We start from the raw sequence: 12,500 nt of genomic DNA on the forward strand, positions 1-12,500 counted from the left end.
ATCACAATATTTCTTACATGTTTTAATTTTAATAAAAAATCCCCTTTATTTACCAGAAATAAAATGCGTTTAAATTTCACAAATTAAATTTGGGTGAAACTTGTTTACTGTTTTTCATAATTATATAACTTGTAGAAAAACTTTAAACACAATTGTAAATAAGTATAAAGAATGGCATTGCTTTTATTTTTAGTGCTAAAAAGTTTTTTTTTTAATTAGCATATTTTTGTGTTTTGCTTTGGTACCGAAATTGGTACCGAGAACCGTGGATTTTCACTGGTATCGGTACCGAATACTGAAATTTTGGTACCGTGACAACACTATCAGGTTCATTATCCCAGATGAATCGCCTTCGATAATGAACCTGATAATGTGTAGCTTGTCAGTGATCTACGGCTCTGTATATTAAGTGCGGCTCCGTTTGAAAGCAGGTGATGGACATTAACCGCTGATCACAGAACCAGCTTTACTGACGAGACACATGACAATCAACTGCTGAAAGTGTGATCATTCCCCTGTAACCGGAGCTCATCACAGGACACGTGTGGTGTTATGATCAGACGGTCGGTCGGTGTCTCACCGTGAGCAGGTACTCCACGGCGCGGTCAGGGTTGTTGAAACTGGCTCTCAGTGCGGCCACCACTCGCTCTCTCTTGTATCCCATCAGCATGATCTCTGTCACCATGTTCTCGTAGGACTGACCCGTCACTGCACACGCACAACACACACACACTCACTTCATCCCGCAGAGATCACTACTGAATCATGAACATGGAGAATAATGAACATCCTTTACCCAGCGCTGCCGTCGCCTCTTCAAAGATGTCTGCATTCAGCAAAGAACTGCAAACAGGAGGAAAACACACAAACTATGAGCACACCGGAAAGATATTAGTCTGATATTACGTTCTGAAATATCCTTTATTCTAAATACATTTAGTCCTGGATACAGCGTTTCCTTGGTTACCGCTGTAAACACAGCAGCGCTGTTTGTATTAACACTAGGGCTGTTAGAAAATATCAATACAAGGCTTAGTTCTTCAGATTATGCCTTTATTGTTTTTATATTGAATTCTTAAATGAAGAAGTCTTAAGAGCACACATGCACATGATCAAGCGTTGTGATACGAGTGTCTTTCACACTGACCCCAGGCCATCGGCCACTCCTTACTCTCGCGCCCGGGTTAGTAATCTCATTTTACTGTTGTTCTGTAAAATATAAGACGATAATAACGCTAATAATTACAACAGCTCTATTAATACACTTATTGTAACATTCACACAGCGTTCGAATTAGGATCAGTAATATTTTGAATGTTTTAAAGAAGTCTCTTCTGCTCAAGAAGGCTGATAAAGAAAATACATGTCTGATTCAAGAAGGGGGTCTCAAAAATATTATTTTATTAACTTATTAATTTTAAGTTAAATTGGGCTTTGTTGGTATGATGTCTGCTGGAGTGTTAGGTTAATATTTTTAAATAGTTTTGTAACTGATTTTTCTTTGAAAAGCAAGATAAAACTGTAAAAAGCACATTTTGGCTATTTCATGTATGCAATGATAAAACAAACAGCATAATACATTGAAAAACCCGTGTTTGGCGTTCAGTTTTCGGCCCAGTGTTTGATGTTGTTCGTTTGAGTTGTGATGGTGTGTTCACCTGGCGGGTGTAGAGGAGGTCTCCGCACCGCTGGGGGGCTTCTCCTCTTCAGTCCTGCTCTCAGACTGTGTTTCTGATGAAGGGGTCAGGGCTGGGGTAGTGCTGGAGGACTCTGTGCTGACCGCTGGAGCAGCAGGTGAAGGGAGCGATGCAGGACATGCTTTGGGCTGCAGGAGAAACATCTGTTCAGAGTTCAGTGAGGAATACTCTGTAGTACACTTCTACAAACTCATCAGCAAACAGACATCTGAAAACAGTTTAGTCTAGAGTGAGGGCCATAAAGACAGTGAGAAATCATCAGCAGAATAAATCAGGACTCAAAAGTAAGCTGAACACAATCAAATCACAGTATGGAACAAAAACTGATCTTCCAAGCTTTAAGTAAAAAATACATAAATAAAAAAAACTGTTGTGCTGCACCTTGTTTGCCAAAAATAAAAGGAGTTTCAACATTTTCATTTGATTGCATTCTAAAAGATTCAATAATTTTTTTATTTAATTTTAATATTAACATTTTGATGCAATACATGCACATTAAACCATTAATCCAAGAAGATTAAAACAAATAAAAGTTTGATGAATTCACTTGATTAGACACCTTTTGATTATTCTAATTGAATAAAACCATTAAAACCATAAAACAGAAAACAAAGAGCTTGGGGAAATCAAACAGACTTATGGAAACATAAAACCATTTTCACAGGGCCCTAGAAATGTCATTTCTATTGAACCTTTATTACATTTCTGTAAAAATGCATGACAAAAAAGTTCCATGATTTCAATTAATTACACAAGTTTTTTGTTCACTAAATTGAATATAACCATTAAAACAGAACCCAGAAACAATAAAAAAGGGAAACTAACAGATTTCATAGACAAGCAATTGCACATGACGTTTGATTTAGATGCAAAAACCATCTCTAAGTAACTAAAGGCATGTATTCAGACGTGCTCTTGAATCCTTCAGTGTTTGGTGTCTCTGCAGCAGATGGTGATACGACTAATAATGCCTCACCTTTGCTACCATCACCACCACAAAGTTCTTCTCATCGATCTTGTACTCCTTGAGAGCCGTGTCATCGCTCAGGATTTTTCCTGCAGGGACAGAATAATGCAGATAAAGGAGCAGTCACTCATCAACCGGTCAGAATGAACTGTACACGATCACACAGAACAACCTGAGGACAGATCCTGAGCGTCACACAGCTGGAAACACACACCGCATCGAGCGCTGACGACGTACCTGCATATATCAGCTTCTGCCCCGCCACAGGGAACTGATCTCTCCCCTTCTCAACCTCGATCCTCTCCTTCAGGGCCTTCACCTGTGACAGACAGACAGGGAGAAAACTAGTCAGAGTCTGATCCGAGAGAGCAAAGCAGCACACACCGCTGGAACCCTGGAAAACCAGGACCATATCTGAACATCTGAGGGAGAAAAACAATCGAAATACTGAGAAAATCATCTTTAAAGTTGTTCAAATGAAGATCTTAGCTAGAGCCCGACCCATATGGATTTTTGGGGGCCGATGCCGATATTAACTCGAAAAGAGCCGATTTATAAGCCGATATTTTGATTTTAAAAAATAATCTGGATATTAGACCCATTTCCTATAAACTGCACTTACACAACATTCAATAGCAAAATATCTGCCTGTTCTATGTATGTGGGCTGTATAAACCATTTTCCAGAAGGCATTATGTTAAAAAAAAGCCTTAGATTACAGTCTCAATGACTAAACAATTGCACATCAAAAGTATATGTTTTTTAATGATCAAAAAACAGTCTGGTTTTAAACATTTAACACTTTTACTTTCTTCCAGTTGAAGCTGGTTTTAACAGTCTGTGTGTTTACTGTAAATAAATTATAATACTAAAGTTAAAGTATTTGCAGAAGTAGTCCCACACTTTGCTGCTACAGCATTCACCTTTTTCAGCCATCTGTAGGCAGAAAGAGAGACGGAGAAAGAATAAGCATGTGTATTAATAATATCACCATGTATCATTAGAATTATAATAATAATAAACTGGGATCTCCTACATAGGCAAAAATCAGAAATATATATATATATATATTATTTGTCAAGCAATAGGTATTACCTACTTATATTTAACAATATTATTTCAACATTTTCCTGTTATGTCTGTAAAGCTGCTTTGAAACAATATGTAAAAAAAAAAAATAAGCGCTTGTTCAGCTCACATTTATTTACATGTCCCCTCTGGTTTAATCATTTCTGACGCACCTACTGTAGTTACTGTAACTACACTATATTTGCTCTCACAGACACATTCACAACAGACCCGTATATCTTCTCCTCTTCTCTTTGTGCAGTCTGAATCAAAACATCGTCTTGCCTACTATTACCGGAAGATTACGGAATCAATTCGAAGTTGAATGGTTAACGTTAGTGTCATGAACACACCGCTGTCAATTTTGAGAAGAACCACCTTCAAACAAGTTAATAGCAAGCATTTAAGGGGCCTGCTAAAAAGGAAGCTATTAGCGTTAGAGTAACGTAACCAGCCTGAATTCACCAAATTGTTCTCTGGACCTGAGGGTAGCCTCTTCTTCCTTGCTTCTCTCTTAATTCTCATCAGCAGGACTAGCGCTATCGCTCGCTTCTTACAACGGGACAGATACATGTTTGCTCCTGACCGAAAGGTGGAGGAACAGACTATGAAAGAGCTCCCGCTAAACGTTTTTAAAACTCCGCCTATGCCATAGCGCAGCGCAAATCGCGTTGTATCTGAAGGGCAACACTGAACCCAGCGGCAAGCGCCGTGCATACCGCGTCCTGTGTGAAAGGCCCAATTACGCGGTCATTATGTGGGAAACACACCGCAATAGAATAAGAATAAGTTAAACGCTAACGTTATAGTTTGACCTCCTATTAACGTTCGCGCTCTTCTACTGATAAACATGGTATTAGCTTTGTGGCTAATCTAATATAGCAATGCATTAGCGGCTGTAAGTGATGTTACAGAATATTTAGAAGTGATAATGATAGGACCGTTAGCTAGAACTACCACACAGTTTTTATATACAGGGTATGAACTAAATCTACAATCATTTCACATGACGAACGACAGACTCACCGTCAAAACAGTTGATCGCTTTCTTCTGTAGTGGACTTCTGGTGCTGTTGTTAACTCTGGAGCTGCAGAGCTCCCTCTGGTGGGCACACTATGCAACACTCATAACATGAGTGAAGCATGAGACTCTGTTTCTCTTGTTTCATCGGCCGTTATAAATGCGATGCCGATTTAAATGCAATTAGCTTATATCGGCCGATATATCGGTCGGGCTCTAATCTTAGCATCGCATATTACTTTTCCTGAGTATGAGTATTTCTAAGAAGAAGCCGTTCAGAGAGGTCTGATAAACAGGAAGTGTGCACTAAACCCACGAGTGTCTTCCTTCCTGAAGGTCCGGCTGACCTGTGACCCTTGACCTCATCCCACGAGGAGCACGTCTTATTTAACAGCACACATGTCGTTTGTCCCAGATCCGATATTTTATGGGCAGAAGGGTCAAAGTAAAAACCTCTTCTGTAAACGGTCAATGTTTAAAGAGACGTTCACACAAAAACACAATTCTGTCATCATTTATTCACTGTGAAGTCGCTCCAAACCTGAATGAGTTTCTTTTTTCTATTAAACACAAATTAAAATATCAAATTCCCGTCAAGAGTTTATGAACAGTAAGATATTTCATGTTTTTAAGGACGTCTCTTCTGCTCACAAAGCCTGAATTTATTTGAGTTTATTTATTGTTTTCTATTTAAATTTGATTTATTCCTGAATTTAAGCATCATTACTCCCTTCAGAATTCATTATGATATTCTGATTTGCTGCTGAATAAACATTTATTATTATTATTTTGTTGAAAACAGCAGAGTATAATTCTTTCAGGTTTCTTTGATTTATCTGTCTTTGATTTAACACTATAAATGTCTTTGTCATCACTTTTGATCAATTTTATGCATCCTTGCTAAATGAAAGTATTACTATCTATAAAACATTATACTTGACTCCAAGGTTTTGAATGGAATAGTGTATAATGTTACAAAATCTTTTTGTTTCAGATAAATGCTGATCTTTGGATCTTTCTATTCATCAAAGAAACCTGAAACAAATGCACTCAACTGTGTTGATAATAATCAGAAATGTTTCTTGAGCAGTAAATCATCATATTATTCTGATTTCTGAAGATCATGTGACACTGAAGACTGGAGGAATGATGCTGAAAATACAGAAATACATTACACTTTAACACAGATTCACACAGACAGAAGTTATTTTAAATAGTAATATTTGACAATATTACAGTCTTTGCAGTATTTTGAATCAAATAAATGCAGTCTTGGTGAGCAGAAGAGACTTCTTTAAAAACAATAAAAATCTAACTGTTCAATAACTTGACTGGTAGTGTACGACAAATGTTGGCAAACCAAAAGGTCAATATTGACTTTAGCAGTTTGCTACTAATGTATGAAAGTCAATAGGAACCTGAAAGTCAGGAAAATTCTGTCATTTACTGACTTGAATTTATGGGTGAACAACCCCTTTAACACCCAAACATCCCCAAACAGACTTACAAGAGTTATCATCAGTTCAAGCAGAAGAAGCGGATTCAACAACACTGTAATATGAAGAACAGTTCCTGAGGCCAGACTGAAGCAGATCTAACAGACAGTGTTCATCCAGAAGACACTCTCAGAGAAGAGGATGAACACATGAACTGTGTGACACATGATCAGAAACATCGAGCCATCAGTGGAGCTCTCCTCGTGTTCAATCACACACCTCAGTCATATCAGAAATCACATGAATCATGTTCATAGAGCAGATACACACCGTGCTCTCTCTCTCCCACACACACACACACGAGTAATAACCTTTATAACACTACAGCATGACTTGCTAAAACACAATAATTACTCTTTAACTGTCTGTTTGACACGACCAATATGTCATAACGCTGATTAAATGATGATTATGGTGATTTTGGAGTGCCTGTACTACTCTTATGTCTCACGTAGACAGCTTTTATCCCGTCTTGGTGAAATTAAAAACTCATTTTATGAGAAGCTAACGAGCTAATGCTAAAACCTTCCCAGAACTCCGTAAACAGCGAGAAGCGCAAACAGCAACTAGTGTTAAAAGTTTATTTAAAGCTACAGAGTAATCGCAGCGTATTTACGTGATTTGACGGGAGTGTTACTGTGTTTTATTGACATCGCTGACAGAAAGCCGTTAGCCGTTAGCATCGCGCTGCCCTCACGCGCCCTTCTCTCACCGTCTCCTCCGCATCGATGTCGATTTTGAACGTCTGTTGCTGGAGGGTTTTCAGCGTGATCTGCATGTTCGTGTTCTTCCGTGTCGCCGCTGTGGAAACTGACCGAGGGCTGATCGCTGGCTGTGTTTCTCCGCCGAGGCTCATCACAGCCTGTCCGCCGCCATTACGCGCGTAAACACTCGACGGAACGTCCCCCATACGCCGCACTGGGCGTGCGCCACGCGCCGACGCGTTTGCGTCACTGCAAGCGCGAGCGAGAGCGCTGATGGGATATCGTGTTTTTCTTGCTTTTCATGACTACAGAAGAAAGCAGGAAGTAGAAGCGGATGTACAGTGTTGGGAAGGCTACTTTGGAAATATAATAGGTTACAAGTTACCCTATCTAAAATGTTATAAGTAGTGTAATTATTCTAATTAGCATACTCTATTAAAATGATGTAACTGATTGCATTTGATTACTTTTCTAAATTTATAATGTTTTCAACTTAATAATTCTCGGACATGTTAAGCAGGCAGGGTTAAGCTTTCAGAATTACTCAACACACTGATTACTATCAAAAACAGGTTTAAAACCATAACAAGAAACAGTTTAATAGCTACTGATTTTGAAATCAAACAGTTATGACACTTGCATCTAACAATGCCTTGGAAAAAACTGTTAATCTTAAAAAATAAAGCATATAGATAACACCAGATAGGAAATAAAACAGTTATCGATCAATCATTTGTTTTAAATAAAACATTAAATCTAATAGGGAAACATAAAACACACACACACACACACACACACACAAATGTTTTTCTATATCATATCATAAAAGATGATCAAAAGATCATTTTATAACCGATCTTGTAATATTTTTCCCTCATTTATTGTCGTTCATGTATTTAATAGGCTTCTGGTGAGAATCAATACATTTCAATAAACATTAAATAATTAATTAATATTTTAATTAAAATGTTAATTTTATTTAGAAGTTAGGTCCATGCACACACACACACACACACACACACACACACATATATATATATATGTGCACCTAACTCTATGTTGTATTAAAAAAAAACCCGATTCACTATTATACATGATATTGTAAAAATAAATCAATAAATCAATCAATCCACACAAGAATTATTCTAATTGTTTTGATGTGCATTTCAGGACAGTGTCACCTTCTTGATATTTCTGACCACAAAGCGCTGATTTTAATTCAGAAATGTAAAAGATCATCACAGACGAGGTGTATTCAAGCCCTGAGCAGAAAACAACAGAAGTGAGCGCGCTTAGGTTATCTGATAACTTTATTACCAAGTTAAAAAAAGACGATGAATTACAATATTTACAGAAGATAGAGAAATCAAAGGAATAAAGCTGTAAACAAGCGTCACAAGCCTCCGTCAGAAAGCATCAGAAGAAAGGCTGATGAATTAAAGGGCAAGCAGAGAAACTGAAGCGCGTCTATGTACAGATCCAGTGTGATCTTAAAAGCTTATATCTGATGCTTCTCTACTCCTTATGAAGGACATGGAGGGTACAAAAGAGCTTTTTATTGTGTTTTTTATTCTTAACCACACAATTTACAACAGCTTTGAACAGTGGAGAGCTAAAAAACAAAAGAAACGTCTTCTATTGATTTGTATTTTTTCATTCTTCTCTCTTTTTTTTTTGTTAATATTAAATATCAGAACAACACTTAAAGGAACAGACCCCTTTCTGAAACAGAATCCACAGTTTCCAACACTTTCACATCGAGTTTATACACGGCTGCAAAACATCATGCAGGTTTCCCAGAATGCATCTGGGCCATTGCTCAGGAAAGACTTTGGGAAGCGACACTTTGCTTTCAGTTTTGGTGTGATGATTGGGATGATGGAGATTGGTGGATCCAGAAGGGAACAGTGTGTAAGGCTTTGGGGTTTGGAGCAGCAGCTTCCATCACACCTCGCAGTCTCGTTCTGCTCAACATCCCAGAATCACAGCTGTCTTCACTCGTCCTTCAGCTTCAGTGAAGCATGGTAAGAGCGAATCACGTGTCTTTGTTCCAGTGCCAAACACAGATGTATTTTAGCATGTCTGGGGAAATCTCACAGCTGCTTGTCAAAATAAAATGCATAGTCCTAAATTTCATATTTATGTATTTGAATTGCATATAAAATCTACACAGTTAACAAACTAATAACATTTATGTGATGCATATTTGTCAGCCATGCATGACTAAAAACTGGTCAGATTTCTGTAATTTTAGTAATAAAATAACATATTAATAATAATAATGAATAATAAATGTGTTTTAGACACTCAGTAGCCACATTTATATATATTCAGCATCAATAAAATACAGTTTTAAACTAAATTTTAAACTAACTAAATATTGCTTGTTCAACAGCTAGTCATATTAAGCCATGTTCATTCATTTTAACTGAATAAATGTAATATTTATTCTACAGATTAAAACATATTTATGCTGTTTCTAAAAATGATTAAGTTCAATCAATCCCAAATATTCTCTTATATTTTTTGTCATGATTTTGTTATTTTTTTTCATTTAGTTTAACCTGATGTAATAAAATTAAGCTAAAACTTAAATAAAAATGTTTTTTTTTTAATGAAGATGCACCAGAAAAAGCAATAATTAATAAAATAAACAAACAGGAAAAAAAAATATATAAAAATATTTATATATACAATCTATATCACAATAATACTAAATGAACACGGATAAATCGGACCTGTTTGATGTCTGTAGGATTGACAAGCATGCATCACAATACGTTTATTAGTTTATGTTAAAACTGCAATTCAAAAACATTAATCTTACATTCAGGTGTAAATATTATAGTGAGTGTGTTTTGAACCAGTCATTTTCCTTTAAACGGATGGATAGAATCGTCCAATCAGCAGAGAGTGGCAGAAACACGTGATTGTGATCCATCGATGCCCAAAACGTTAATCGTTATTAAAGTGAAGCGGAAGTGCAAGACGAGCCGGAAGTGGCCGAAATCGTCCAAAGTAGCAATTTGCTACGAGTTTGTGGGGCAAGTGTTGATACTCTAAAATCATGTCTCAAAGAATCAAACGATCTAGATTAATAAGATGTCAACTATTCCTCAAGGAATTCAGCTACAGGAAGATTAACACAAGGCTAAAATGTAAAAAACAGAAACCGTCAGGCGACGTTCCGAGCGACTCCGAGTCCCCTCTGCCGGCCGAGAAGCTTCCGGATGGATCGTCTCTCGTTTGAAACGGACGTGAATCACGACACTGATTGTCTTCAAGACTATCAGCGTGTACGACGGAAGACATGCGATTCTCACGTATGCTTACGTTTAATAAATGAATGTAACGAAAAGTGCAAAGGAAGTTAAAATCTCTGAACGGAGGGACTCGCGATTCGAGCGGAATATCGGCTCACGGTTTCATTCACTATTGGTTACCAATATATCAACATCTGTCCTGAGGGACCAAGTCACACTTTGTAAAATTCAGTGTAAGATTCAGCAACTGAACAAACGTGAAACACCAACATCTAGCGATACTCTAAACCTGGATCATCACATTCCACAAATCTAGCTTTTTAAACCAAAAACTCAAGAAGCAGCCGATGTTGTTCTGCAACAAAACAAATGATGAACAGACAGACGAAACAACGGATCGCATCACATTCTCAACAGCGTTCGTTTCGCTCCTAAGGGCCGTTTTTGGTCTCCAGCGTCTTTTCTTCTTCATTGGTCTGAATCAGACTCTTGGATTGGTCAGACTGATCCACAGTGTTACTGGATAGGTCCAGCCCTCTGTCAATCACAGCTGCTGGACCAATCAGAGGCAGCGCTGACGAGGACACAGGACTGCTGTCTTTCTTGCTTCCGTTAACAGTCCTGAAACACAAACAGATTTAACTCATTCGTTACTATTGTAAGGGTTAACACGTTTAATCCCAAATTTTGCCCAGACATGAAAATATTCAAGTGATGTGTCACTAGTGATGCTTTGAAATAATCAATAATAATTTTTTGCACTTCTTTTGGATAAGTTTGTGAAAAATTTTGTTTTATGGTCGGTCACAATTGTGATACTAAATTAACATATTTCTAAAGTCATAAAAATTATAATATATCTTAGCCCAGCAGGTTTTTTAAAGCAATAAAGTGGTTTACAGTGAATTTATAACAGCTATTACGACGTGAAGCAAAGTGCCGTTATAAATCCACTGTAAACCACGGCTTCTTGGGGCTTATTGCTTTTATAAAATGGTTATTCCATATACGTACTAAAGTTTCACAAAATAAAACAGAGCAAATAAAGTGTAATGATATTAATAACAACAGTATTCTTCCACCAAACAATGTAGCTCCTCAGAGTCAGGCGTGGTTGCTACAAAGTGGTTGCCGAGCAACACACAGAAGTAAACAAAGGTTCAAACGTGGTTCAACCAATCAGAATCAAGGACCGGAACTATTGATGAGATAAAAGACAAAAGATACAGCCATCGTTGTATTGAAAACTGTGGATGTGGAGACTCACATGCCGTGTCGAAGCACGTGTCGCTCCCATTCGGAGCGGAGCGAGAAGCTGCGGCCGCAGAACTCACACGGATAGCGTTTGACGACGCCTGAGAAAACACAACGAAACACATGCTCTGACTTCCTGCGAGGACACGTCCTCAACTGATCTGTCAACAGCTACACATGTCTGAAGAGTGTTACCTGTCACCTCGGTCTGACTGCTCTCTGGACGCTTCTCCTCCTCTTCTTCGTCCTCCTCCCTCAGCTCCTCCTCCTCCTCCATTAGCTCCTCCTCCTCCCTCAGTTCCTCCTCCTCCTTCATTAGCTCCTCCTCCTCCTCCATCAGCTCCTCCTCCTCCTTCATTAGCTCCTCCTCCTCCTCCCTCAGCTCCTCCTCCTCCTCTAGAGTCTGCTCTTCCTCTCTCTCCTCCTCCTCCTCCTCGCTGCTGCTCGTGTCCTTCATCAGCTCCAGCTGGTCCAGGTTCACCCGTCCCACCAGCTCAAAGTTTCGGATCACCTGCAGACGACGGGTTAGACTGAGTAACAGCTCATTAACTGAGATCATGCTGATCCAGGGCTGAGGACAGACCTTGTGCTCCTGCTGCAGGTGCATCTCCAGCTCGTTCAGGAGTCTGCTGTCGTAGTAGCAGAGCTGGCACTGGTAGGGCTTCAGCTCCTGGTGTTTCTGGATGTGCTGCTCGAGGTTCTGCTCGCTGGAGCAGGTGAAGGTGCATTTATGACAGCGATACACCAGACCCTCCAGATGACGGGACACCTCCAGCGGGACCACACGCTCCTCTGAGAACCGTCAGAAAACACAATCACACTCTGATGAGCGACATCATCTTCACACACTCATGCATAATTAATCATGTGTCCTGCAGCACAGACTCAGTGGTGTATTTGTAGAAATAGACAATAATACAACACTTGTATACACTAAACTGTTTTCATAGAAGGATTTGTTCATATATTACTCACCTGCTTTTTTTTTGCACTTTACCTATTTTTTTGCACTAAATACCTTATTTCTCAA

The 12,500-nt window shown here is 38.6% G+C and overlaps 2 protein-coding genes across 4 annotated transcripts in view; both read right to left on the minus strand.

Annotated features, from left to right (window-relative positions):
- Positions 1–7,170, minus strand: part of LOC132116859 (UV excision repair protein RAD23 homolog B-like) — a 15,851-nt gene extending 8,681 nt beyond the window's left edge. The window contains exons 1-6 of the mRNA XM_059525722.1: positions 6,962–7,170; positions 2,902–2,983; positions 2,674–2,753; positions 1,659–1,825; positions 797–843; positions 581–708 (exon numbers count right to left, since the gene is read on the minus strand). Coding sequence (XP_059381705.1) covers positions 581–708; positions 797–843; positions 1,659–1,825; positions 2,674–2,753; positions 2,902–2,983; positions 6,962–7,159 — 702 coding nt within the window. The 5' untranslated portion in view covers positions 7,160–7,170. The remainder of the gene's footprint in view (positions 1–580; positions 709–796; positions 844–1,658; positions 1,826–2,673; positions 2,754–2,901; positions 2,984–6,961) is intronic.
- Positions 7,171–10,328: 3,158 nt separating this feature from the next.
- Positions 10,329–12,500, minus strand: part of LOC132116848 (zinc finger protein 462-like) — a 34,214-nt gene continuing 32,042 nt past the window's right edge. For all 3 annotated transcript variants that reach the window (XM_059525711.1, XM_059525712.1, XM_059525710.1), the window contains exons 10-13: positions 12,054–12,262; positions 11,648–11,981; positions 11,484–11,571; positions 10,329–10,837 (exon numbers count right to left, since the gene is read on the minus strand). In XM_059525711.1, coding sequence (XP_059381694.1) covers positions 10,648–10,837; positions 11,484–11,571; positions 11,648–11,981; positions 12,054–12,262 — 821 coding nt within the window. In that variant the 3' untranslated portion in view covers positions 10,329–10,647. The remainder of the gene's footprint in view (positions 10,838–11,483; positions 11,572–11,647; positions 11,982–12,053; positions 12,263–12,500) is intronic.

The sequence above is a fragment of the Carassius carassius genome, chromosome 36 (assembly GCF_963082965.1).
Source record: "Carassius carassius chromosome 36, fCarCar2.1, whole genome shotgun sequence".
Classification (NCBI taxonomy): domain Eukaryota; kingdom Metazoa; phylum Chordata; class Actinopteri; order Cypriniformes; family Cyprinidae; genus Carassius; species Carassius carassius.